Source organism: Delphinus delphis, chromosome 19, assembly GCF_949987515.2.
Source record: "Delphinus delphis chromosome 19, mDelDel1.2, whole genome shotgun sequence".
In the NCBI taxonomy this organism is placed as follows: Eukaryota; Metazoa; Chordata; class Mammalia; order Artiodactyla; family Delphinidae; genus Delphinus; species Delphinus delphis.
The window spans coordinates 24,276,641-24,303,520 of record NC_082701.1 but is presented as its reverse complement, the minus strand read 5'-3'; the positions used below and the strand labels follow the sequence as shown (position 1 = coordinate 24,303,520).

At 43.6% G+C, this 26,880-nt stretch overlaps 2 protein-coding genes across 7 annotated transcripts in view; one reads left to right on the top strand and one right to left on the bottom strand.

The window, feature by feature from the left end:
* KAT7 (lysine acetyltransferase 7) overlaps positions 1 to 10,756 on the bottom strand; it is a 33,785-nt gene extending 23,029 nt beyond the window's left edge. For 4 of the 5 annotated variants that reach the window (XR_009516990.1, XM_059997328.1, XM_059997329.1 and 1 more), the window contains exons 1-4: positions 10,538 to 10,689; positions 7,712 to 7,859; positions 5,288 to 5,464; positions 3,828 to 4,067 (exon numbers count right to left, since the gene is read on the bottom strand). Coding sequence is in view for 4 of the 5 variants with exons in the window: in XM_059997328.1 (XP_059853311.1) it covers positions 3,828 to 4,067; positions 5,288 to 5,464; positions 7,712 to 7,859; positions 10,538 to 10,552 (580 nt within the window). In the remaining variant the exon portion in view is untranslated. Of the gene's footprint in view, positions 1 to 3,827; positions 4,068 to 5,287; positions 5,465 to 7,711; positions 7,860 to 10,537 lie in introns of all 5 variants that reach the window. The other variant, XM_059997331.1, reaches the window with a different exon arrangement.
* Positions 10,757 to 12,122: 1,366 nt separating this feature from the next.
* FAM117A (family with sequence similarity 117 member A) overlaps positions 12,123 to 26,880 on the top strand; it is a 64,050-nt gene continuing 49,292 nt past the window's right edge. Inside the window, exon 1 of one of the 2 annotated variants that reach the window (XM_059997338.1) lies at positions 12,123 to 12,173. Coding sequence is in view for 1 of the 2 variants with exons in the window: in XM_059997335.1 (XP_059853318.1) it covers positions 23,669 to 23,818 (150 nt within the window). In the remaining variant the exon portion in view is untranslated. Of the gene's footprint in view, positions 12,174 to 23,433; positions 23,819 to 26,880 lie in introns of those variants that run through there. The other variant, XM_059997335.1, reaches the window with a different exon arrangement.

Below are 26,880 nucleotides of genomic sequence, written 5' to 3'. Positions count from 1 at the left end.
CCCTCTTAAGAAGGGAAGATGAAGATATTAGGAAAAACAATACAGAAAGCTCATTTTATCTAAAAGGGTATCTCTTCATTTTTCTATTTCTCATGTGGTTTGTGAAAATACACAGAGAATTGATTATTTCATTTTTATATGTCCCTTCAATCAAAAGGTTTATCAAACACCTAAGATTGAGAGGGATGGTGAGCCAAGGCTAATGAGATAAAAAGATAAGTGAGCTAAGCTAAATTGCAAATCTACAAAAACCTTTATCTTTCTTGGGGTAAAGGAGACATTTAAAAGGGATTTAAAAATTATACAAGATTTACAGAGTAAGCTTTAAAGAGTAAAAACAGGGAATTCCCTGGTGGCCCAGTGGTCGGGGCTCCGTGCTCTCACTGCCAAGGGCCTGGGTTTGATCCCTGGTCGGGGAACTAAGATCCCACAAGCCTTGCAGCGCAGCCAAAAAATAAATAAATAAAGGGTAAAAACAGTCCAAGTACTGGGGGAGAGGGGAATTAATATATGATATGCAGGCTGCCATGTCTCCAGGACTATATTATTTAAAACGTAATATTAGAGATCCACACATTTATCTTAGACACAAAATACTACCCTCACTGATCAAACACTATGTACAAAATGTAAAGTATCATCGCTATGGCAAGCTTTTTAGATACTATGCATCTGTAACTGCTGAATAAATTATTCAAGTTTGTTTTATTTTATAATATGTAAACTACAACCAATATGTCTATATTAAAAGTTTAAAAATGATAGCTGTTCTATTGACCTAGCAATTCCACTGCTATGAATTTATCCAGCAGATTTTCTAGAGACACCAAAATACATACATACAAGGCTATCAATTACAGTACTGTTCAAAATAGCTTTAAGAAAAAAAAAGTTAAAAAATGAGAAACAATATAAATGTCAATCAATACAGGACAATTTAAATAATTTCTGAACTTTCAATATAATGGAATTCTCTATATCCTTTAAACAGATGGACCTCTGAGTGCCAATAAATATCTAAGATGTCAAACCACTGTATATTTTCCTTTTTCTAAATAACAAAAAAAGAAATACATGTACATACACACGTGTGCTATATATGTATAGAAACTTATCAGCATTCATAAAAAACTACCAATAGTAGTATTATATCTAGGGCATGGTTCTGGGGATATGAGTGAAGGAGAACTTTTACTTAGCACTCAAGACCTCCTGTAGGGTTTTAATTTTTCAAAAGCACATCCTACTTTCATACCAAAATTACCAAGAAAAAAAAATTAACGACACTGTTTTGCCTAAGATGAAGAGTGGAACAGGATCCAGAATAATATTGGAAGCTCTGGTTCATACTTTTCAATCTTCGCCAATACATTAAAACCAAAAGTCAAGTCAACTTTCCCGTGATGCAGCAGATTTATACTTACTCTCTGGTCTCTACCACATTAAGGGTGCTGAGTCCAGGACATAAATAACACAGAATTAGTCCCCCACTCTAACCTCATTCTGGTCTGTCTCCTCCTCCCCATTCTGGTCTATCTGCTTCAGGCATATTGGCCCCTAAAGTATTCCTCAAAGGGACTTCCCTGGAGGTCCAGTGGTTAAGACTCTGTGCTCCCAGTGCAGACGGCACGGGTTGATCCCTAGTCAGGGAACTAAGACCCTGCATGCTGCACGGCACAGCACCCCCAACCCTCCCAAAAAAATACTCCTCAAAGTGGTTAAGCATTCTCCTGCCCCAGACCCTGTGCACTTGCTGTTCCCTCTACCATAATGCTTATCCCCCAGATACTCAAATGGTTCACTCTCTCACTTATCTCAGGTTTCTGCTCAAATATCAGCATATCAGAGTGGCTTTCCCAACTCACACACGCTTGTATGTGCAGTATCCTACTCTTCAAAGCATACATCTCCAGTTGATGTATTACACATCTGTTTTGCCTTCCCCAGTTAGACTATAAGCTACATGAGGGTAGGGAATTTGACATGTTCACAACTCCACCCCCAGAATTTAAAACAGTCAATAAGTATTGAATGACTGATTACACGTAGTACATAAAATAAAAGTAACAATCTAAGGATGCGTGGATACCAACAAGCAGAGCTGAGGAAAATTCCTTCTCCTGCTGTGTGGCAATGAGATCCTCTTACTGTCTGAAAGCATATTAGCTATCTCTTGTACTAGTGTTTATATACTGTCTATTCTTTCTTTTTCATTATTTATCTCAAGGAAATTGATTTAGGCCTGAAACAACTACCTTGAGTAACAACTGGTGTAGTGTTCGGGGGAACTTTTGCTTTACTTATGCATTTTGATGGCCTGAAATTACCTAAGAAACTGCTGCTAAGACCAGGAAAGGATCCAAATAAATAAAATACTAGGGAAAATGTACTGGTGGTCTGCAAAGCAGCAACTTACTCTGTTCTACTTTTTTTCTGAACCTGGTGGCCACATTCAATGGCTAAATTTTATTTATTTATTTATTTTTGGCTGTATTGGGTCTTTGTTGTGGTGTGTGTGCTTCTCATTGCGGCAGCTTCTCTTGCTGTGGAGCACGGGCTGTAGGCATGCGAGCTTCAGTAGCTGTGGCACATGGGCTCTGCAGTTGTGGCTCGCAGGCTCTAGAGTGCAGGCTCAGTAGCTGTGGAGCACAGGCTTAGGTGCCCTGTGCCATGTGGGATCTTCCCAAACCAGGGCTCAAACCCGTGTCCCCTGAATTGGCAGGCAGATTCTTAACCACTGCGCCACCAGGGAAGTCCCCAAAGGCTAAATTTGTAGATGGAAAGAGAGGCCCCTTATCTTCCAATCAGCACCTTTCAACTCTAGACAAAAGCTTAGCCCAACATTTGCACCTAATCTCAGTTAAGGAGCACAAATAAGGTTTTTAAACCATTACTAGAATCCCTCAGTAAGGGGGAAAAATAAGTCATAAGAAAATAATGAAATATTCATCTATCTGTGAAGAAATGCTTATCTAGTTTATACTTACTAAAGCACACAAAGCCACAAGACCTAAAATTACAGAAGTCACAAAAGGCCAGGGTCTCATCTGTACTCCTTACCTTCAGAACCTCTTGACCAAAAAAATCTGTTTTTCTCATTTCCTTAATAGCTATGGCCATACAACCATTATTCATCACTAACTTACAGTCTATTAGTCCTCAGTAAGCTTGAACGAAGCACCGCACAATGAGATATTTAGAGATAACTGGTTTTCTGTTTTGTTTTTGCTGGAAAAATGAGAGAATTTTTCACTGGGAAAAGCTCTCAATAAACTGAATGGCCCATCACAGTTAATTTCCTTGTAACCAAATCTGTTACTATGGATAAGAGGCCAAGAAGCAGAGATGCTTTTTTTTTGGCTGCGTTGGGTCTTCATTGCTTCTCGCGGGCTTTCTCTAGATGCAGAGAGCAGGGGCTACTCTTCCTTGTGGTGTGTGGGCTTCTCATTGCGATGGCTTGTCTTGTTGCAGAGCATGGGCTCTATGCATGCAGGCTTTGGCAGTTGCGGCTTGCGGGCTCTAGAGTGTAGGCTCAGTAGTTGTGGCGCACGGGCTTAGGTGCTCCGTGGCACGTGGGATCTTACCGGACCAGGGCTGCAACCCATGTCCCCTGCAATGGCGGGAGGATTCTTAACCACTGCGCCACCAGGGAAGTCCCAAAGATGCTTTTGTTCAAGCGGGCAATTCAGAGTTATTCTGAGGAGTGATCACTGAAGAGCCTAAGAAGCTAAGTCGCAATGGAACACTGAACATTTCTGGGTGATCCTAATTCCAGAGGGAGAGAGAACCACATATCACAGGGTGTCATGAGGCTTGGGCACACTTACCTAGGGAGTTACAGCCTGGTGTAGGACACTTCATATTGAAATTGTAGCTTTCATGGAAGCGGCGGCGCTTGGGGCGATGAGAGAGATCACTGCCTGAGTCCTTCAAGGACATGTCCTTGGCAATGCTCTCATCGTGAGAAACGTTGGGGCTGGAGATGTCTATATCAGACTCAGAAGAAGGGGCATTTCCAGTTGGCGTTCGAGGTGGAGACTCATCGTGATCAGCGGTATTTTTAGTTTCTAAAGTAAAAGCAATTGGTAGAACTCATGAATGGGGTTTATTTTATTTAGAGGGTTATTATATTCAGAAGAGCTTATGGGCTTTCCAAGACCCTCTTTCTACGATTTAACCAGTAACTTTTAGCCACTTATCTGCCATAAAACTAAATAGAAAATGAAGAGGAACTAATAACATCATTCCTCTTTTGCAACTTTAAATCCTGACTAAAATTCCATTTGGAGTTTACCTAATGCATTTTACTTATCTGTGTTTCTCCCAAGCCCCAAATCATGGGTAATCAAAACTGGATGGGAATAAATCTTTAAAAAATATTACCACCCCACTCTCCTTCCAGGAGATACACAGGATGGAAGATAAACGAAAATGGTTCTTTCTGGATGACACTGAACAGACTTGGTGTGAGACTGTGAATGGACCTGACTAACTCTAAATTAGGGGTTGCAAACCAAATGCCTACCGGGGCTGAGCAAGGCCAAATCGAGAGCTGACTGTCCCTCTCAAGGGGACAACTACTACTCAGTTCCAGCCAATTATTACTGTGGTGAATGGCCACCTAATGTTCCCAGAGCTTTCCATTTTTTAAAAGAAACTAGTAACTCAGGTTTTTACATGAAATCTTTGTTTTTTCAAATACTGGCAACAAAACTTTTTTTAAAAAGTAAATACGGTTCCATCAAACCAGCTGACCAGACTTCCCTGGTGGTCTAGTGGTTAAGACTCTGAGCTTCCACTGCAGGGGCCGCCGGTTCCATCCCTGGTTGGGGAAGTTACACATGCCGTGGGGTGTTGGCAGGCTAAAAGCCTAAAGCCTTTCATCTAAGGCCTCTGATTTGGGCTGCTGAATCACAACCTCAATACCTCACCATTCCCCATTACTGATGGGTCACTCCTCTTCAGAAATTCAGAGATAAATGGACTGACAAGCAGGCTGTAAGAAAATGTGCTTTAAGCCTTCTTCATCTGTGGGTAAGAGGTACCCAGTCCCTTTTGCCTACTGCAGGTCCAATCAAATATATTCCAGCTACTCTGGACCTCAAGAGTACTAGAGTACCAAACTTGACCTCAGCAAGACACAAAAAAGGAATCAGACACACCAGCATTCACCTAGCTGAATTTTGTATTGGGCATCTATCTATCTGCAGTGGCTCCAAGCCTCCCTTAAGAGGAAACTGACTAGACCCTCTCTGTAATGGGTCCAAATCATACCACACCCACTCACCTCTATCTGAAAAGTCAACCACTTGCTCAGTTTCTGAGCCAGATGAACGAGTCTGCCGAAGAGGGTATTTTTTCGGAGTCACTGGGGTAGGCTGCTGCTGACTACGGGTCACTCTCCTGGTAGAATAAGCAGGCTCCTCAGTGCCAAAAGACTGCAAATTTCGAACAGGACTGGAATCTGATCCCGATTTTTAAAAACAATAAAACAATTAAAGAAAAAAGAAGGAAATCTGTTTTATTTCCCAGTGGTATGACTTATTAGCACATAGGCCCTCCTCTTCATATTTCACAAAATCCAACAAATCCTCAAAATACCCATTTTATTGAACTAAATATAAGCAAAATAGATCAGGTATAGAGATGCAATACAGCAAGGAATTAATAGTTTAGGCTCTGGAATCAAGACTGAACGTGATTCAATTCCACTTCATCATACTAACTAGCTGTGGCATCTTGGGCAAGTTAATCTCTCCAAGCCTGTTTCCTGATCTATAAAAAATGGGGCAAAACTAGTAGCATATTCCTCATACATTTTGTGTGAGAATACGTGGAATAATTCATGTAAGGCACCTAACATGATCCCTAGGTAGCTAAATCTAGTGCTTTATAAATATTAGCTACGTCCTCTCTTTCTTCCTTTATCTAACCCACCAGAAAACAGATGCTCTACTACTAAAGGTATATCAATATACGAATATTTCCTTTCCTTAAGGATCTCTTTTTTTTCTTCCTGATTACCCTATCTGATACCCTAAAGCAAAATAGTATTAGATTCGTAAAGGGCAAGGCAAGATTACAACTTTTAAAATTCTTTTGGATAGAGAAGTCTATTCTGAAGCACCCAGTAGCCTTTTCTCATCTCTACTCTGATGACACTCAAAAAAGGAATAAAAGAAATTCAGAGCTAAAATTAAAGCATATTTTAATCAACAAAAAATCCTAACATGTATATCTTACAGATTCTGCAAAGAAGAAAACTGAAATTCTCCAACTCTTGTGTAAAAGTTAGCACACAGCTAGGTTTTCAGTTTGCATACCTCCAGGGGGCTCCATTCACAATGTACTGATAGTCTACATTTGCTTTAGAGAGGGTCATCTTACATGGACCACACTGTGAACGGTGCCCCATGGAGTTGTGTGACTCAGTGGTCATAAAGTATAACTAGAAAGAGACCCGGAGCTCATGTAGTTCCTAGCTATTTTGAATATTTACAACTTTCAGGTGTCCAGGGCATGATCAATTATACTTTCTAAGAACACTTATGCCCATTCCTTTGCATATACTGTACTCTCTACCTATAATAACACTTTCCCATCTTTCAACTTGTAAATTCCTACTAGATCCCGTAAGATTTCCATATCTGGGCTTCCACGGTACTCTATGCAAACCTCTCTCAGAGCCGGTTCCACAATGCATTACCATACCAGTTTACATCCTGAACTAAACTGTGAGCTCCTTGAGGGCAGGAAGTATGATTTTTCTATCATGGTATTCCAGTACATAGCATAGTACCTGAATTATAGTAGCCATTTATCAATATTCCCATTATGCCAAAAGATAAAACTTAAAAGTTGAGAAATCAAGAGACAACATCTATACTTCAGCTCAAATATTAGATTCAAAAATAAAGTAAGGAACAGTTGCTGAGAATGTTCCCACTTTCTTGCTTGAAAGAAGAGATGTTCTTCTCTCATTTTGCAACATGCTTATACAAAGCACTAACCAAATCAACACTGTTTAAGCGCTCTAAGTATATTATATTTTCCCTCTTAACTTATTATCGCCTGTTGATCATCAGCTTTTTGTATTCATTATAACTTTCTTTCTTCCCCAGGGAATCCCAGAGCAGAGCCAAGAGGGTTTAGGGGTACCCTCCAAATCTAAGCCCAGATAGCTAATTGCACTAGAGAACCTTCTGACACCAAGATTCTCTGTTCTTTACTACCAAAGCAAAATTCTGGGTATTTACAATTGATAGTTAGGTCAACTATTTATATTTATTACCTGTACCTGACTATATTACAGAATTAAACGTGGCTTTAAAAGTATTGGGCCTCCTATAATAACAAGTTCAAGAGACTATTTTAAGTCCCTAGGCCTAAACCATTCTAACGAAAGTGAAAAGATAGCATTCTCATTTTACTGATAGGGAAACAGTAATCTATAAAAAATTAAATGACTCAGGACATACATGTGTCACACACCTATTAAACCAGACATAGTTCCTTTGGGTCTACAAATTGGACAGTACCCCCAACAGAACCATTTTTAAAAACCTGATACTTCGCAGTCATTTACTCTGCATTTTACCAGATTCTGTCATCAACATCAAGACATGGGACCAGTTTCCACAGTAACTAGCACCATAATGTGATGTCCAGTCAGCTGTGAGGTGTGGTCAGGAAGAAGGAAGCCGCCTTTTACCTTGGGAACTCTGGCTTAGTCGGGCTGAGGAGCGGGTGACTCGGGCAGATCGCCGGGATGTGCCGTCACTCTCTGAACTGTCTGTGTGCTCGAGATCTGTAGAAAAATCGGAATCTTCGGTTCCATCTGAACTACTGCCTGCATTCCTCTGTAACACCATAGATCCAAACATTAGCACAGAAACATTTACTCTGTGGGTCTGAATTAACACTGGGAAAAAAACGAACTGTGATACTGAAAACACCAAGTTCAAACCTAAGAAAGGATTCCACAGACAACTTTCCTTTATTTAGAGCATTTAAATGAAACAACCTACAAATAATGCACCCTTATTAAATAAACACAGAAAGAGAATTCTTACTGTATTATCGTTAATTCTGAAACAAGTCCATCTGGAGGTCAGTACCACAAACTGGAAAGTATTCTACTCAAAACAGATCGGTTGACATAACCATGTACTTACAGAAAGTCCAGAGTAATGAGAAAAATGTTAGTACTAGACCCCATTGAAATTCAGAGTAGCTTTTGTACAAAGTCTCCATCAACAGCTATTACATTTTTAAAAACTACACACTAATTCAAAATGTCATGGTCCACAACTCTGATCCCAAAAGAACTTAAGGAGAAAAAGAGTAACATTCTTCTTTCTTATCTACTTTTGAAGTTTCTCCACATGAATGGCAGAAGTGCTTTAAGAAAGCGGGGAAGGGAGCGGCTTGCACATGAAGACTCATAGGTATGCAAAAACAAAAGGTTTTTAAAAATCATCTTTTAGGGCTTCCCTGGTGGCGCAGTGGTTGAGAGTCTGCCTGCCGATGCAAGGGACACAGGTTCGTGCCCCGGTCCAGGAAGATCCCACATGCCGTGAAGCGGCTGGGCCCGTGAGCCATGGCCGCTGAGGCTGCGCGTCTGGAGCCTGTGCTCCGCAACGGGAGAGGCCACAACAGTGAGAGGCCCGCGCCCCGCAAAAAAAAAAAAAAAAAATCATCTTTTAAATAATTATTTGTCAATTGTTAGCCTCCTGAGGCATGATTAACCATAAAGATAACTTTTATCAACTGAGCATTAACACTATACCTTTTACTAAACCAGAAAGAGAAATGTATTTGCTAAAAGAATAAAAAACAAAAAAACACCAAAGTTTCAAATTACAAGTCCCCAATTCTTTATTCAAAACCCTCAGGACCAGCTGTATTTAGAATTCATAACTTTTTAGAATTTTGGAAAGGGAATAATTTGCATATATGCTGCAAATAACACCATTTCTGCAGCAAAATATGTAAACAATCACACTAAATGAGACACACGAAAACTCAGGACAGTTTAGGACAGGTTTTGTCACCAAATAAGTTACTAGAAAATCTACATTTTCAAGAGCTCTTTGTATATGGGAATTGAAGAAAGGGGACTGTGGGCCTATTCCAAGGCACCAGTACTATTCCTGCATTTGGTAAGCCTTAACATAAATACCACCTGTCAATGTACGTCATTTTAGGAGACATTAAAAAGTGTAAATATTTGAAAGCCTCTGTGAAGAGAAACATTTCTTCAGAAGTGAACAATACCACCCAATTTTCCAAATATTTCAAGTCTAATCTGCCCAGATAATGAGTGGAGGCCCCAGAGAGGGTCACAGAAAATTGACAGGATAAAAGGGGGAATCTTAAAGGTCATCTAGTCCAATTACCCAGATATTTGAATCCCTGATCATCTCTGACCATCCCTTCCTGGCTTGACTGTAGAACTCAGTTCTTCTCTCTGGCTTTCACCAATCTACTTCTCATCTTATTCCAGAACAGACTTAATTGCTCTCCCACTTCTCTGACATTAAGCTTTGTACATTACTGCCAAGTAGAGAATTTACTAGATCCTTCTACAGTTATTTATATGTCTGTTTTCCCCATCAGACTCTGATTTCCTTAAGCCAGGGTTCACGTCTAATTAATTTCTGAATCCCCAGCAACCAGCACGTAGCAAGTAGTCAATAAGCATTTGTTGAACTGAATTAGATTTGTTCTGTAGTCCTGGCTCTGCCATTGCCTAATTGAGTAGCTTGGGGCACTCCAATAAGCCTCTGTTTAGCTGAGAAAAGAAGGGATGGGAGTGTCCTTAGGTGATTTCATAAGTCCCATCTAATTCTACAAAGTTTCTGATTTTACGAACTGCATTTTCTAGGCGCTGTCCAACTAAGGAAACAATAATAATTACAGCGTAGGAGCAACAGGCCAGAGTGAGATCCCTTGGGAGTGGGCGCTGGTTCTCCACCACCCAGTCCTCTGCTTTGTTGTGTCCCCCGCGGGGAAAGGAAGGATGCTCCAAAACCCCGCCTCTCCTCCTATGAGCATCTCCAGACGGAAGAGAGGGGGATTCGTGCCACCCAATCGCGGCCCCGCTAAACCGCGCCCCCACAGGACAGACTGCCAAGCCCAGCCAATCAAGAGAAAAGGGATCGTTCTCTACCGCCAGTAGGAGAGCGGTGGGGCCGGGCCCAGACACCGCCCCCACACGCGGGGAGGTGACCGTTGAGCCCAAATGGGCGGTGTCACCAGCCAATCAATATGCTTCTAGACGTTTCAGCGACCAGTTAACGAGAAGAACGCCTCCGAGCCAGGCAAGCAGAGGGCGGGAATAGTTGCAAGCATAGGCCGAGGCCAGGGTCGGGCCCACATTTTTCTGTTGGGTATGGACAGAAGAGAGGGTTGCTGAGCTAGGTTCGGGGGAGCGGGAAGTTGGAATCCAACCACTGTGAGGCGTGGCCAACTGCGTCACGTTGCTCAAAAGACTGTCCTTAGAAACCCGCCATCCCTCCTGTCCCGTTCCTCTCACCTTCCTTCGCGGCATTGCCGGCGGCTGCGGCCCGACGGTTCCGATTCGGGCAGCGGCGGCAGCAGCAGTAGGAACGGTGGCTCCGGCGGGCTCCGTGGCGGCCTCTGTAGCAGTCCCAATCCTGCGTACGATCCCAAGTGCCTCCTGCTTCACAGCGTCTACAGCCTTCTGCGCAGGCGCCGCGGGCTGAGGCGCTTTTTCCTCTACTTCCGGCTGGGGTTCGCGTCACCTGACGTTGCGGGTCAGAGAGGATGCTGGGAGGTTCGCTCCTCCGGTGAGGCTACTGAGCGCCATTTTGGACTTGGTCAGGAAGTGACACCGATGGTGGAAACCGGGGTGAGCCGTGTTTAGTTAGGGGAATGGCACCCTTTGTAGGCGTGGGTAGCCATTCCTGTTTGGGGCAGAAGCCCGACAGTTGAAGTTAACGGTTCTCATCTTTACCTTGGGCAACATTTCCCTTCCCGGTCGTTTTAATTTCCGAAGTCGGAGAAGGAAAGCCCCAGAATCCATCAGGTTGCTGAGGTTTAACCCCTTCGTCGCCGAATTGGCTAAAGGACGTTTCCGTTTATGACATAAACTCAAAGTTGGGAAGGGATATTTTGCAGAAGAAACTATATTTTAACAGCCATCCTGTGTCTCAAAGTGGCGAGAATGGGGGCTTGTGAAAGGAACGAAAGGGTAGCGTCTGTCATCGGGAAGTTTCTTGTCTGGTAGAGGAGACATTGTCCTTGCCCTTAGCGAACAGCAAGTAAGTTAATCCGATCACTCGCGAAAGGAGACAGAACCATTCTCCAGAAGCTGTAGCTCCAAAGAATTACCAATTTAGTTATGTGGTGAGCACATTCTGTATGGGTTTGAGAGCCTTGGGTGGCCCGCAGGGTGAGAGTGTGCGCCATAGCAGAGCCGGAGAAGCATTGAACCCGTTAGCCCAAGTGACCTCTCGAATGCAGTTGCTTGAGCCAGGAGTTGGGGGAAGGGGGAAGAGGAAGGAATATTTTTAGTAAAGCTGGAGCTCAGAAAGGCGTTGATTTTTAAATAATAGTGAGAGCGCCTTGAAAGGAGAAGTTTTGGAAGATGTAAGGCTAGAAGAGTCATAAGAAAAGGCTGGGAAGTGGACAGCAGGCATTGAGGATTTAGCCTCGCTGGAAGAAAAGCCTTGAGAAGACCAAGGCTTGGCCCAGAGCTCATGGGTGGAATCCAGCCCAGCTCAGTCATTAAGTTAGGATCCTGGAGCCCAGTTTCACCTGAGGGTAGCTAAGATGGAGATTTCCCCCTGGAGCTGAGCTAAGGAACAAAGCCGCAGAAGGTAAACAACTGATTAATGTGCTGAACAGAGGACGCTGAAGAATTGAAGTTCCAGACCCTTGGTTAGTACTCTCCTTGGAGATATCCTGGGCTGGTGTTAACACAGGAAGCTTTTAGTATTTAGTGTTTAGCTTTTAATGTTTACTATAAATACCTTTGAATAATTTACTTAGGTTGAATTGTACGTAAGAGCTTGTTTGGAAAGGGCTCATGTTTCTTCTTTTGTATCCCCTCAGGACTTAAGCATTTAATTTCACACTATTACTGTTATTTTGCACTTACTGGAGTGTTCCTGAGGTTACTCTTGGATGTTGTGGCTCCCCGACTATTGGTAAGGAGCTCTAATGTTAAGAGCATATCTGATTTTTTTTAATACCATCCTTAATATTACCCAGAGCTGGGCTTCCCTGGTGGCACAGTGGTTAAGAATCCACCTGCCAATTCAGGGGACACAGGTTCAGGCCCTGTTCTGGGAAGATCCCACATGCCGCTGAGCAACTAAGCCCATGTGCCACAACTACTGAGCCTGTGCTCTAGAGCCCGCAAGCCACAAGTACTGAGCCCACACGCCATAACTACTGAAACCCGTGCGCCTAGAGCCTGTGCTCCACAGCAAGGGAAGACACCGCAGTGAGAAGCCTGCACACTGCAGCGAAGAGTAGCCGCGGCTTCCTGCAACTAGAGAAAAGCCCGCGCGCAGCAACGAAGACCCAACGCATCCAAAAATAATAAATAAATAAATAGTACCCAGACCACGCTCTATGTACAGTAAATTCTTGCTAGTCAATCAGAATATGTTTACTGTTTCACAGTCTCTGAATGTATAGCACTCAAAGATGGTGAAGTATCCCTCCCTAGAAATTAGTGTTTTAGAATAAAATCCTGACTTAGCCATTCAAAATACAAACACCAGCATTACAGATGTTCAACATTAGTTAATCCCTTACACCGAATTTTCAAACACTGCAGGTAGCATTAAAAGAGTTTACAGTTTCCTTTAGACATGGTTCTTGTCCTGGGAAGGTGTACCCTCTGGCAGAAAGATGAAAAAACTAACACCAAGAAGGTAGAAATGTGATTGTAAGAAAGGTGTGTACTAAAGATGAAAGTCAAACAGCTAGGGGGGTGTGTGTATATATATATATATATACATATATATATATATTTTTTTTTTTGGCTGCATTGGGTCTTCGTTGCGGTACGTGGGCTTCTCATTGCGGTGGCTTCTCGTTGCAGAGCACAGCCTCTAGGTGCATAGGCTTCAGTAGTTGCAGCACGTGGGCTCAGTAGTTCAGTAGTTGTGGCGCACGGGCTCAGTTGCTCCCTGGCATGTGGGATCTTCCTGGACCAGGGATCAAACCTGTGTCCCCTGCATTGGCAGGCCGATTCTTAACCACTGCGCCACCAGGGAAGTCCCTTTTTTTTTTTAGCTAGGTATATTTAGAATGGGGAAGGGGAAATCCTAAAAGCTTTCTGCTCTCTTCCTTTCTTTTTTTGAACCAAACATAATCTTTACTTTGAGTTTTATTTTCATCATGATACAGTTATTGCTCAAAGCAGGAACTGATGTTCGTTTCAAAGCCTTTTACCAGTTGCCCCCTGCCCACACTCGTACGCCAGACTTCACATGGGTAGCTCCACTGCTCTTCCTGCTTTTAGGCTTTCACACAGGCTTTTCTTCCTGCCTTGATGCATCTCACAACCTTCTTTAATATTTGCTTTCTTCAGAAGGTCTTTCCTGATTTATTCTTCCTAAGGTATTAGGGCATAGTGATTTATGTTATTTTGCACTTACTGCTTTATGTGTACTTTTCCTTATACAGTTTGGTAGATGTTCTGTTTCCCTCTCTCCTTCCCTAAAAAGTAAGAGGAACATAACTCCTCTTTGTTTTACTCATCAGGTCTTCTAGCATCCAGTACAGGGTTTGATGTCAGATCTGGATTTGAATTTTAGCTCTGTCGCTTTCTGTCTGCATTGCTCTTGGACAAGTTATAAAATTTACCTGTGCCTGAGTTTTCTCATCTGTGAAGTGGAGATGAGAATAGCCACTTCACAGGGTTGTTACAAGGATTAAAGGAAATGACTGTTATAGAGAGCTTAGCACAGTTCCTGACAGAGTAAGTGCTCTTACTCTGGCAATAAATGGCTGTTGTTACTGATATTTATTATTCCAGTTACCCTAGTTATGGCAGTACATCTTAATGTTTGTGAATATAGCTTTATATGGTCTCGATGTTTGATTACCCAGGCATTATATGTCAGGCATTGAGTCAAAGCAAGATGGATAAAACATCGTGTTTCCCCAGGCCAGTAAGCTTGTTGTTCCAAAACACTATAAGGGTATTAATGGAAAAATAGAAAGATGAGCAAGGTTCAGAAGTGCTACAGAGGAGGAAGTGGACGGTTTTATCAGGAGAGTTTAGGAAAGGATGCATAGAGGAGGTGAAACGAGTAGAACTTCATAGGACGAATAAGTTTGCCAGCGGACAAGGAGAGTAAGGGCTTCCTATGCAGAGGGAACAGCATGTGCAAAAAGCACAGAGGTGTGGAGCAGTACGGTGTGTGTGTGACTAAGGGCATGACTGGATTTGGAGTGGTTGACATAAGAAGAGGCATGAATGGTTTTAGGAACCAGTTCATGCAGAGCCTTGAATGCCCTGCTGAGGAGCCTGGGCTGGAGGTGAGGGGGAATCTCTGAAGGACTTTAATCAGAGGAGTCCCACGATTAGACTTGAACTTTAGAGATCTTTTTCTGAAAGCTGTGAGGGGGACTGATCAGAGTGGCAGGGAGACCAGTCAGAATGCTTCCATAATAATACCCTTACCCAGAGCTGAGGAGGAACCAAACAGGGCAGGGGTACCGGGGGTAATCTTTTGTGTATGTTCTTATGAAGTTTCTTTCTCATACCTGTATCTTGTCTCCTCAGTTACATTTGAAGCTCCCTAAAAGATCCTTCAATTTCCTTTCAAATGCTCCCCTTGCCAGTAAAATGGTGGGTACCATATTTCAAATACAAAGTGTAGTTGTCCATTGTTTGCTTCAAAGGCCTGGGAGTTCCTGGAGGTTGGGAGCCTTGCCTGGCTGGCCACATCGTCTCCAGCTTCTCCCTTGCTGGCATCTAAAAGGGCTCGGTAAATGGTGTGGCCTCTGCCAGGTGTTGGCTCAGTTAGGAAAGACTTGCACAGAACCAGCCACCCTCTCACCTCTAAGCCTCTTTTTGACCAGGAGGGGTTAGGGATAGCAGTTTCCTCTGTGTGCAGATAACTGTCCCGTAAGGTGGGAGAGCATGCCTTGACCTTTTAAAGACAATGCTAGTGTAGCCAGGCCAATCTCGCAACTTCTGAGTAAAAGTATTGGCCTAGTCTCTGTCCCTCTGCAAGAATCTCAGAATTTGCTGATGTGACCATAATTCATATTAAAATCTTCTCACTCACAGCTGCCTTAAAAATAGAGTCAGCAGAAATAAATAAACAAATAAGTAAATACTTTTTTTTAATTGAAAAAAATAGAATCAGTGAGGTCATTAGTGGTCCCTCCTTTCTTACTCTTGCTGGAGATGGCCTGAAACTTCTCTTACCTTCTTGGTTAATTTGGTTCTTGGATCACCTTATCCACCACCCACCCCAGCCCTGCCCTGGGGGAAGGTATTGGACAGATCCCAGCAGGCTCGGTCACTGTTGCCCACCTCTGTAGCTGGGGTTATAAATAACGGCCAAAACTAAATAGTCAAATAACTGCATTTTGAAAATTGCTAAAAGTAAAAAAAAAAAATCACTCTGATCCTGATTCAGTAGCAGTTCTTCTCCCACTCCTGCCCTTCATCTCCCCCTTTCTTCCACTTATCTACCTCCCTTTCCCCATCCAAGCTCCCTAGGGAAGCCAATCTGAGCACAAAGCCCTCATACAATGAAGACATCCTTTTCCTTATTTGACAGGGCCAGAGCCTCCAGGGCTGTAGTTATAGTTACACAATGTTGTTATGGCAGCAGAGGCCTCAGGGCAACATATGTTCCTGGGTGGTAATTGGGTTTGCTTTAACAGACTGTCTCTCCCTGGGTTCTCCATGCCCAAATTCACTTATCAAGAAAACCAGGGAATTGCTGTTATGGACGGGCCTTCTTTTTTTATTTTTAATTCTAGCAAAACCAAATTCTTTATTCCCCAGGATAGAATGTACTCTGTGATCATGGGTTGAGACTTTTTAGACTGCAGACATTTTCATGTATTCATTCAACTTATTGAACATCTGATAAGTGCTAGGCATTGGGTAGGAGCTGAGTGCACACTGTGAATAAACACACATGGTCTTTTCCTCCTCCAGCTGACGATTTAGGACAAGTGTGTATAGGAGGGGGCTGGGGGAGTATGACGTTCACCGGCACCAACCCCCTCCACCTTTTCAAAAGTTACTAACACAGTATAATAACACTAAATAAATGTCTGAAAAAATAAAAGACATCCTTAATCTCACTGGTGCCATAGAGCTATTTTTATTTTTTGCATATTGCCTTCCAATTTTTCTCCACATGTGTACATTTTATTACATGTACACGTTTTGTATAAATGCACTCATTGTTTACATGAAATTTCATATTTTTTACACATTCTCAATATTTCCCGTGTTTATCTGTAGTCCTCATAATTGTAATTGCCGTGTGCCATTGCAATGTGGCTCTGTGACATAATGTGCCCTCACTCCCCTATTTGGGATTATTGAGTGTCTTTTAAGTCAAATAATGCTGCAGTGAGAGTCTGCATGCATCTGTAGCTCTCCTGTTTTTATTTCTGCCTCTTATACGTTGCTTTATTTCTTTCCCCAAAGACTTGCCCAAATTTAAAGTGTCACCATCACTGTGGGAGGATACCAATTTTAAGATGTTCCCAGAACTGAGTGTTACCACTTAATAAAATCTTGCAAGTTTAGTAAAAAAATGAAAACTGCACCTCAAATGTGCTTTTCGTTTTATTTCTAGTTAGGATAGACTTCAGTCTTCCATGTGTTTCTTTACTAGTCCTGTTTCCTCTTCCATGAAATCCTATGTATTACTCATTTCTCTACTGAGGTCTTGATTTTCTTTTAAGTTTGTGTGAAAGATGCTTTGTCTGAGCCACATTCAGCTATGGAATCAGTGTTAACTAAGAAAGAAGATTTGCTTCATAATAATTTCTCTAGTTGTTTCTCCTCACTCTTTCTCTCTGGCTTCCCTATTACCTCTAGTGGTAAACTCTTTGTCAATTATGCATGCTATTAAGAAGGAGAATGATATTATGAACAGAATGTGTAGATGACATGGATGAAAGCAGTGGGGAGGCAGGTTATGTCTTACCTCAGCAAGAACTGAGGGGCCGCTTTAAAAGCTGTAGTCACGGGGCTTCCCTGGTGGCGCAGTGGTTGAGAGTCCGCCTGCCGATGCAGGGGACACGGGTTCGTGCCCCGGTCCGGGAGGATCCCACATGCCGCGGAGCGGCTGGGCCCATGAGCCATGGCCGCTGGGCCTGCGCGTCCGGAGCCTGTGCTCCGCGACGGGAGAGGCCACAGCAGTGAGAGACCCGCGTACCGCAAAAAAAAATTAAAAAAAGCTGTAGTCACTCTTGCCCACTGTAGAAACTTTGAAGATGGTCGTGTTGACACTATTTTCCTGATGACCTAGGAGAAACTGAGTACTAGGAAAAAAATTCGCAAACCAGTCAACTTCAGGAGGATGAAAAATGACCCTGCCTTCTGCCGTTTGTAAACTGAGGGTCATTTCATTTGTTGGGAGATGCTTTCCCAGGAACTGGGGCCAGGAATGTTTCTCTCTGAGTCACTTACACATGCTCAGTCAATCTCCCTTGTGACTAATTGTACCCAAATGTGAATCAACTGCCAGGGTGAGGGATGCGAGCTACAACTAGGAAAATAATTTCTCTATTTAAGGTAAATCAGCACATAACATGGTCCAAACTCACAACCCTGCTCTTCTTAGTCTTGCTGTAACCAACTGCGATTACTGACCCAACCCAATCTCAGAAGTTAAGGATGATTTTCTTACTAGTCTGGAAATTACTTGAGGATGAGTGGGCATCTGGTCATTTTTTTTACCTGCCTAGCCTTGCCAGTAGATGTCACTACACCAGACCACATTCTCCAAAGATAGGCCCAGAAGGAAAGAGAGGGCTTCAGAAAGGCCAAGTCCAACCATCATGACCCTATTCTCCCATGGCTTCCATTAATAACTCCCAACTATCAGGAATATGTATATACATGGTTCCAGACAGTACTAAGGCCTGAACTCAGAAGGCCAGGACCTCAGGTTCTGGGCAGAGTCAGAGTTCTTATCCAGAGGCCTTCCCCAGATTGGGTGGGGCGCACAGCTGCTGTAGGAAGGGTGGCAGGGTGAGAAGACCATTTAAATGGGGGGGGTACACATGATAGACTTATCAAGGAACAAGAGCCATAGGCTTGGGGCTGTTCCAAATGTCACTGTGGGGCTGATACCTCAGGCAAAGCACTCCACCCACCCTCCACCCCTGCCCCTCTGTCCATACTGACAGTGTCCATCCCTTGCCTGAGGGCTGCCAGGCTGGGGCCGGTTCATCAGCTTTGGGCCTCCCCAGGGCCAGCCAGACATAGCCACACCATGCCAGGAAACTGGGAAAGTTCCTAACAGTTCAGACTATCATTACTGTTCCCCTTCAAGACAAGTATAAGCAGCATTAATAATCTGGGGAAAAAAGCTCTTCTGTAAAGACTTTGGTTCCATGATCTTCTGTAGGATAAAGACTGAAATTCTTACCTGGCTGCAATGACCGCATGATCTGCCCTTTGGTGAATTCTCCAGCCCGTCCCACACAACCTCATTCTCTGGGCTTTAACCTTATTGGCCTTCCTGCAGTTCTCAGGAGTCCCCTGGTTCCTTCCACCTCAGGATCTTTGCACATACTCTTTACTCTGTCTGGAATGTTCTTTCCTCATTCTCTTCTTCACCTCTTTCCACTAATCCTTCAGCTCTAAGGTCAAATGTCATTTCCTCAGGAAACTATTTCCCGAAGCTTCCAGACTAGACCAAAGCCCTTATTTCTATACTGTTACAGCACCCGGCGTTTTTCTTCATAACATTTGTCTCAGTTTATAATTATATATCTATTTATGTGACTCTTTGGATTCTTTGCTTCTGTCCTCCCAACACATACCCAGGCTAGGTTTCATGAGAGCAGTGTCCATTTTACTTACCATTGCGTTCTCAGCACCCAGCACAGTCCATAGTGCTTAAGAGGTACTCAGTAACTATTGGATGTATGAAAGAATGGCAATAGTAATGATAAATGAAGGAAGTTAGACAACATAAGATTACTCTCGTACACACATTCATATAGCATTTGTATATGAAATATCGTGTCTAATTCTGGTCACTCAACTCCTAAGAAGACATATCAGAGTCCAAAGAAAGTTATCTAAATTGGTCAAGGGGAAAATGGAGGTTACCATATGAGGCAAAATTTTAAAGATTGTGGAAAGATGGAAGCTGAGACTATGATCCGTGCATATGAAAATATAAAGGGGATAGATGCAGATTTATTTACCAAATCCGAAAAGTCAGTGCGAAGGAAAATCTTTCAAAAACTAGACTGTGGACTCCCCAGAGAAGAGACTGTGTGTTATTTATCTCTATATTCCCAGCACCTAGCACGATGCCTGGCACATAGTAGGAGCTCAAGAAATGTATGTTGAACTATTTTGTTGTTGAAGCTTAAAAGAGGTAGACTTGGGTCTGGGGATAAAGTAGAATACGATTTTCACTTGGGAAATCCCAGAGGCAGAAAAGTATGAATAGGGTCAAGAAGGGTTCCTTTACATGTATGGACAATAGCTATACAATAGACTATTTCAGGGACATTAGGGCTATTCAAGGCCCATCCCTTGACCTTTTGAGATCATCCTTATGAAGGGCAATTACCATACACTCTCACAAAATGCATCTTCTCTCCACCAACAGGAACAAAACTCTAAACTATAAAAAGCATTGATCTCACCCTGCCTCTCACATTGTTATCTCCAGTGCCCTCCAGACTCTTGGGCACATGCCCTCTTGGTTCCCTGGGCATATTCTGCTCAGGTTTTCACCAAAGAAGGGAAAATCCCAGAAGGTGGTGCCCTTCAATCAGAAGTAAAAATGGCTGCATCTCTCAGGGCAACCAGAGCCTGGGGCTGGTATTCCTGAGCCCACAGCAGGGAGGCCAATAGCCCTGGTTCCAAGAATCCCTGCAACCAGCCTCCCTGGCATTTAGCCTTCAATCCCTGGCACTTACCCGCGCCCCCCACCACACCCCGGCCCCTTAAGCAGGAACATTTCAAATAATTTTTCTTAGAGCCATGGAGGGTTCAAAAGAATTCTCGTACATTAAAAAAATAAATCCTCCAAAAACAGCTATTGAGCTGCTCATCCTCACTTATTTCTTCCCTCTCCCAGCAGTGTGTGGCTTAAAGTAAAGGTTGAGGATTTGGTTGTTTGTTCATTTCCCAGCCAGCTCTGCTGGTCTCATCCTACCTGGTACCAGAGCGGTAAGGGCTGTATCATCTCTCAAAGATGGGCCCGAAGGCACAGGCATCAGGAAAATACTTAGACTCTTGTCAATGGTGTGCTGATGCATCATGGAAACTAGTCCCAGGGGCTTCCCCTGTCTGACATTCCCCCCCACCCCCTTCCAGCAGCCTATAAATCACTAAGGATTAAATACTGTCTGGAGGACCCTTCTCTCCCACCCTTATTCTGGGGCTCCCTGCCAGGCAGAAGGCTGCAAACTAAGCAGGGAGAAAAAAAGAGAATGGGCAGCAGGCAGGGGTGCCCATCATTTATCAACCAAATGCAGCGGTCAGTGGCTCTTTCCAGCAGCTCTCTGGCAGGCTGGGCAGGCAGTACAGCCAGTGTTTTGTGTCGAAATGGAGAGCACAGTCCGGCAAGAGTTCCCCTTATTTGGCTGTCCCACCCCGGACATAGGGAGTCAAGGGGTGAGCCCCTTTCTTTTTTTTGGTTTTGGTGGGTTCAGAATTAAACCACACTTTTGGTCCTGGATAGAGTCTGACTTCCTTCCCACCCTTTTCTGCCAAGTCTTCCCTAGGGCCTCCTCTTGTAGCTCCTCTTTTGACCCCAAGAAGAGCTTTCTCACTTTACTTGGCACCTTACAGAAGTTTAAGAGTCCAAGTTCCAGAGCTCTGGCAGTCTTTCTTAAAGGGCAGCACCACTGTTCTACCTCCTTTGATCGTCTCTGGTTTCTCCTAAATGGAAATCCCCCAGCTTCCCCATCTCTCTCCTTCCCCAAGGTAGGAAGCTTGGAGAAAGGAAGTGCATTTAGTCCATGCTTTTTTCAAGGAGGAGTTCCAAAAAATGTTCAACTCCCTCACCAAGAACAGCTGGAACCTGCCAGACTCACCTCCATAATTTCTGAGCACTGCTTCTCTGCGCTATAAACAAAGTCAGAGTTCTAGAGAGTTTAGGGCTAGGGGAGGGGACAGGGAGGCAGGGAAGTGGGTTATAGGATCTGGTCTGTATTCCTAACTCTGACCTTCAACTTCTGGATAAGGGTGGACCTCTAGGTCTGCATCCCTCTGACCTAGTCCATTGAACCCCCCAGTAGTGGTTATACACAGTCTTTGAAAGCAGATGAACCTGTCTTCTCTAGCTAGATAACCTCCAATACATTTCCTAACCTTTCTGAGCCTCAGTTTTCTCACCTGTGAATTGGGGATAGTTACACCAACTGGATAGGATATAATAACTAGGACTGAGGGTTAAATGATATTTTGTGTGCAAATTACTTAGCCTATAGGAAGCTCCCAGAAAGCAGAAGTATTCTTTTATGCTGTGTAGTTGGGGCATATGGTCTATAGCATCCTAATTATATGACCTTCTTTCCGGGGCCCTGATGTTGTGTCTCCACAGGTGGCACAAGCTTCTTGGGAATTCTGAGGAATGCAGACCCACCACAGATTCAGAGATCCCAGGAAGAATTTTTGGGGAAGAATTCAAAATTGGGTGTATATGGCCAAAAAGTTAACAGGGTTGAGATCTAGACCCTGACTTGACATTCTGGGCAAACACCCAGTAGGCCAGAGAATTGGATGGAGCTTCTGGGTGGGACTTCCAAGGAAGGTGCCAACTTGTATGATACTATCAGAGTGGCATGGAAGAAGTAAGACCAAGCTGCTTCCTACCCCAGCAGAATACATGCTACTTTGTAGATTACCAGGCCTTTGCCCAAGTTGAATAGAAGCAGGGGTCACAGAGGCCACTGGTGGAATGTACTGGAACATTCCAGGCCCTTCTGCTGCATAACAATGCAACTCCTCGAGGCTTTGAGCCATCAGGGTCTTCCAGGAAGAATTGGATACAAGGTCCTCACCCTCCACCATGCATAGCAAGAAATCACCTGCTCTGAAAGGAGCATTATTCTAAGCGCCTCCAACTTACTAAGTGGGAGGAGTGTTAATCCAGCCCTTTGGGACTTTTTCACTAAATAGAGAGACTTGGCTGCCAAGGCCATTTTGTTGAGCCAGAACCTTCTTGTGGAATAGATGTGCTGGGTACAGGATATCCACAGGAAAAGCCGGGAATAGGCGCCTGATCAATCAGGGCTGAAGAGTTGGATGGGATGTAACCAGGCTTCATTTTTTTCAGTCAGAAACAGATTTACAATGAAGCTAATGAAACTTAAGAGTCAGATCCCCTCACTTACACAGAACGCTTCCAAGTCCTCCCTAATTCTATAATTATTTTACTATTTAACTTAAAGAGGAACCCCCAAATTATATAAGTATTAGACCTCACAGAACCTGGAGCCTTCCCTACTTTTAGTCTGCAGGGCTTTTATTTATTTATTTTTATAGTGTTGCTTTATTTATTATTTATATATTTGGCTGCTCTGGGTCTTAGTTGTGGCACGTGGGATCTTTTAGTTGTGGCATGCGGGATCTAGTTCCCTGACCAGGCGTCAAACCCGGGCCCCGAGCATTGGGCGCGTGGAGTCTTAACCACTGGACCACCAGGGAAGTTCCTGCAGGGCTTTTAGCCTCAGCCTTCAGGAGTGATCAGAAACATTAGTTGGAAAAACAACCAACATTGCCTCAACATCGCCGGACGCAGTGGCTTGCACTAGTAGCGGACAAGAAATAACAGAGCAAATGGGTCCCTTTGCTCAGAACTGGGGAGAAAGGACAAACATATATAAAATGACTGAAGAGGAATTATGAAGCTACCCATAAGGTAGCACAAAATAATGGGCTAAAAACCAAATACTTAAGTCCTGGGGGCATCATTAGTGCCTCACAGGGTCAGCTGAGTAATGCTAGAAGGACCTGAGGTCTGATTGGAAGTTGAAGCTGGTGACGAAGATGGTGGAATTGCAGGGAGGGAGGGGGAATATCATATCCAAGTTTCAGAAAATAAAACTGAGGATGCATCTGTGGTGATATTTTACAGTTGTCTATTACAAAAGCCCTTTAGATAATATTCTTGGCTCTGAAAACAAATTCTGAGCCTATGCCCTAGGACTGAAGGAAATCAAACTAGAGACCAACTTTCACATCACTTGTCCCTTCTGTTATATTTATAATATATTTGGACTGGATTTCATGGTACTTGATTCCTGATTTGGTGCATGGTGTGAGGGGAAGGGAAAAGGATTAGGTGTGGAATTAGATGAAGAATGTTTAGGGTATTGTAGCTTATTTGCTCCAGAGGTCATTGTATTTTTTTTTTTTTTTTTTTTTTTTAAGTACGCGGGCCTCTCACTGTTGTGGCCTCTCCCGTTGAGGAACACAGGCTCTGAATGCGCAGGCTCAGCGGCCATGGCTCACGGGCCCAGCCACTCCGCGGCATGTGGAATCTTCCCGGACCGGGGCACGAACCCGTGTCCCCTGCATCGGCAGGTGGACTCTCAACCACTGCACCACCAGGGAAGCCCGGGTCATTGTATTTTTGAGGCTGACCTGGAGAAGGTAAATGGGGACAATAGCAGAGGAGAGAGGTCTAAAGGGGGTGAAACGAATAGGCCTTTTGGTTTATATACAGTCTCCTGAGAATGTATGCAACCAGCATCTCCTCTCCAGAGACTTTACTCTCTGAGGGGCCTGGGAGTGTGTAGGGGATGCAGACTCTTCCCACCGAGGTACTGCTCTAGAAACCAGATGGTCCCTCAAGGTACCCATAATCACATGACACAGCAGAACTAGTTTATTTTAATTCATTTTTTGTGAAGCACCATCTGCATGCTGGTCACAGTGCTAGGTGTAGTAATTAGCCTGAGGACAAAGACACGCCTGTTCTCCTCAGGAAACTTACATACTTTAGTGAGGAGGACCCTTTTAAAAATGAAGAATGCTAACCTGGGTATTTCATAGGTCAAAGAACCAAATCTTATGTCTTTCACAGTGAACTTTTATGGATATCATGGGGGTAGGTATATCTTTTTCATTAGATGTTCCCTTAAAAGATTAGCAGGGTCTGACATACATCATAAATCTCTCATCCATAAACATATCTAAATCCTTTTTTTTTAAACAGCTTGATTGAGGCATAAATTATATACCATAAAATTCACTTATTATACATGTATAATTCTATGATTTTTATTAAATTTATAGAGTTGTGCAACCATCACCACATTCCAGTTTTAGATCATTTCCATCACCCCAAAAAGTTCCATTGTGCCTGTTTGCAGGTCATCCCTGCTTCTGCTCCTAGCCCTAGGTTCCATTGTGCCCATTTGCAGGTCATCCCTGCTTCTGCTCCTAGCCCTAGGTTCCATTGTGCCCATTTGCAGGTCATCCCTGCTTCTGCTCCTAGCCCTAGGCAGCCACTGATCTGCTTTCTGTCTATAAATTTGCCTTTTCTGGATATAAATGGGATCATACGATATGTAGTCTTTTGCATCTAGCTTCTTTTACTTAGCATAATGTTTTTTAAGGTCCATCCACATTGTAGCATATATCAGTAGTTTATTCCTTTTTATTGCTGAATAGTATGCCATATAAATCTTTTGGAAGTTATTTATTTATGTTTTGAGGCAACACTGACCAGGATGCAGGAGCCCTGGTCTCCTGTCCTGCCTCTGATTTGCCAAGTGGCCTCTGGCAATTCATTCCCTTGTCTCGGCGCCCACTTCTCCATTTGTAAGATGAAGGGACTGGATCATATACAGTCTCTAATGTCTCTTCCAGTTCTTCCAAAAAGATCTACTTTGTATTTTTCATGGAGCGCCACTAGGTCCTGTATTCCAAAATTTTGATGTCTCTGATCCCACATTTACCCTTTACCTATTTTAAAACATCCAACAAATCCTTTATTGTTAAAGATGAGGAAGTTTCAGTTTTAAAAGGCTGCAGCTTAACAGGAAAATTTGATTCCCACCGAGAGGAAAAGAAGAGTTAAGGAGTGAACATCACCCAGTCTGAAAGAAGGAGAATGAACAAGTGAGATAACTAAGCAGAGGATAGAAAGTAGTGGGATGCAACAAGGGACAAAGTGTGTCAGAGTACCGAAGGTCAAAATCCAGGCCACGGTTACCTCGGGAGTAATGGGGCAGGGATGCAGGGAGAGGGAGGCCACCAGAGTGGGAGAGAGGTTGAGGGCTAGGCCCCCCTCCCTACTCTGTTCCCATAACCTCATTCGTTCCCTCAATACTCCTTCCCATTCCCTCTCAGGCTGCTCTGCTCCTTTAGCTCTGACCCCATTTCCTCAGGATCTCATTCCCTGAGGAACTGGGCCTGACATTTCAGACAGAGGCTGAGGGAAGGAGGTAGGTCAGAAAGAGACACTGTGTGTCTGTGTCATTTTATTTTTCATTTTTATCATTTTGGAACCCAGGGGCCAAAGACGTAAGTACTCAGACATTTACCAGGAAGTTCAGAGATAGTCCCCCAGGTACCAAGGAATGTCAAGACTTCTCTAGTCCCTGCTGAACAAGTGCTACTGAGTATCAGATTCTGAAGGGTAGAAATGGTGATTCAGAATTTCCATTCTTGTTGGTTATTATGGCGTAAATGCACAGGGTGAGGGCCAAGGTGCCCTGGAAGTAGGGCCGGACAGCGCCTTTGGAACTGGAAAGCTGCTCTTGGCTGTGACAACCCCAGCCTTCTCTTAATTCAGTAGCCAGCAGGATAAGGCCTCCCTGTGGATCCTCTGATCTTCCAGAATTCTCCACAGCCTTTCATCCTTGGTAGTCCCTCAGACTTCTGCAGCTTTGAAGACCCCAGGCCTTATAGGGACTGTTTGTGGAGGGGCTGTATCTCTGACTCACACTTGTAGGAAAAATAACTCCAATTCCTTGAGTCTTCATTTATTTGTGACACCTGTGGACATCCCAAGATCAGGCTGGAATCAAGGGACTAAGCATTTGCTGTTGGAACCCTCTAAGGCAAGTAATTCTCCCATAGATGAAAAACAATTTATCGATATACTTGGTGTAGGTAATCCTCCACTTTTGATGTTTTTGAGTGCCTGCCTCTGACCTCCCTGAAAGCAGGATCCAGCTCATGTCTCAATCAGAACAGCATCTAGACCACTTCTGCTTACAGGCTTCAAGGCCTGCTGGGCTGTGAACTCCAGAATAGGAAGTATGTATCTGAACATTATTGTCATTCCTTAGTGCCTAGCTCTATGTCTGGCACGTTGTGGTCATTTAAATTTGTGACAAGTGAATTAATTAGTGACAATTATGTTGATAAAGATGATAGGGGGACAGTGACAAAGGTTTTCTTGCAAGCTAGAAGATGCTTTGTAAGGCAAGACATCTCCCCTTAGCAGCATGCAGCCTTCTCAAAGCCATGGCCTTTTTAATTGGAGGAAACAGACAGGGGTTAATCTTCAGATGAGGACTTTATCCTCCCATCATGCCCATGCCAGGAGAAGCTATCAGTGATAGAGAAGGGAATAAGAGACAGCTGGTTGGGCATGATACCTGGGTAAGGAGAGGACAGGGATCTCCTCTACATGCCTGCCTTTGCATTCCTCCGGCTAGGTCAACTTAGTGTCTTTTGCCAGCTTATCAAGAAGGACCACG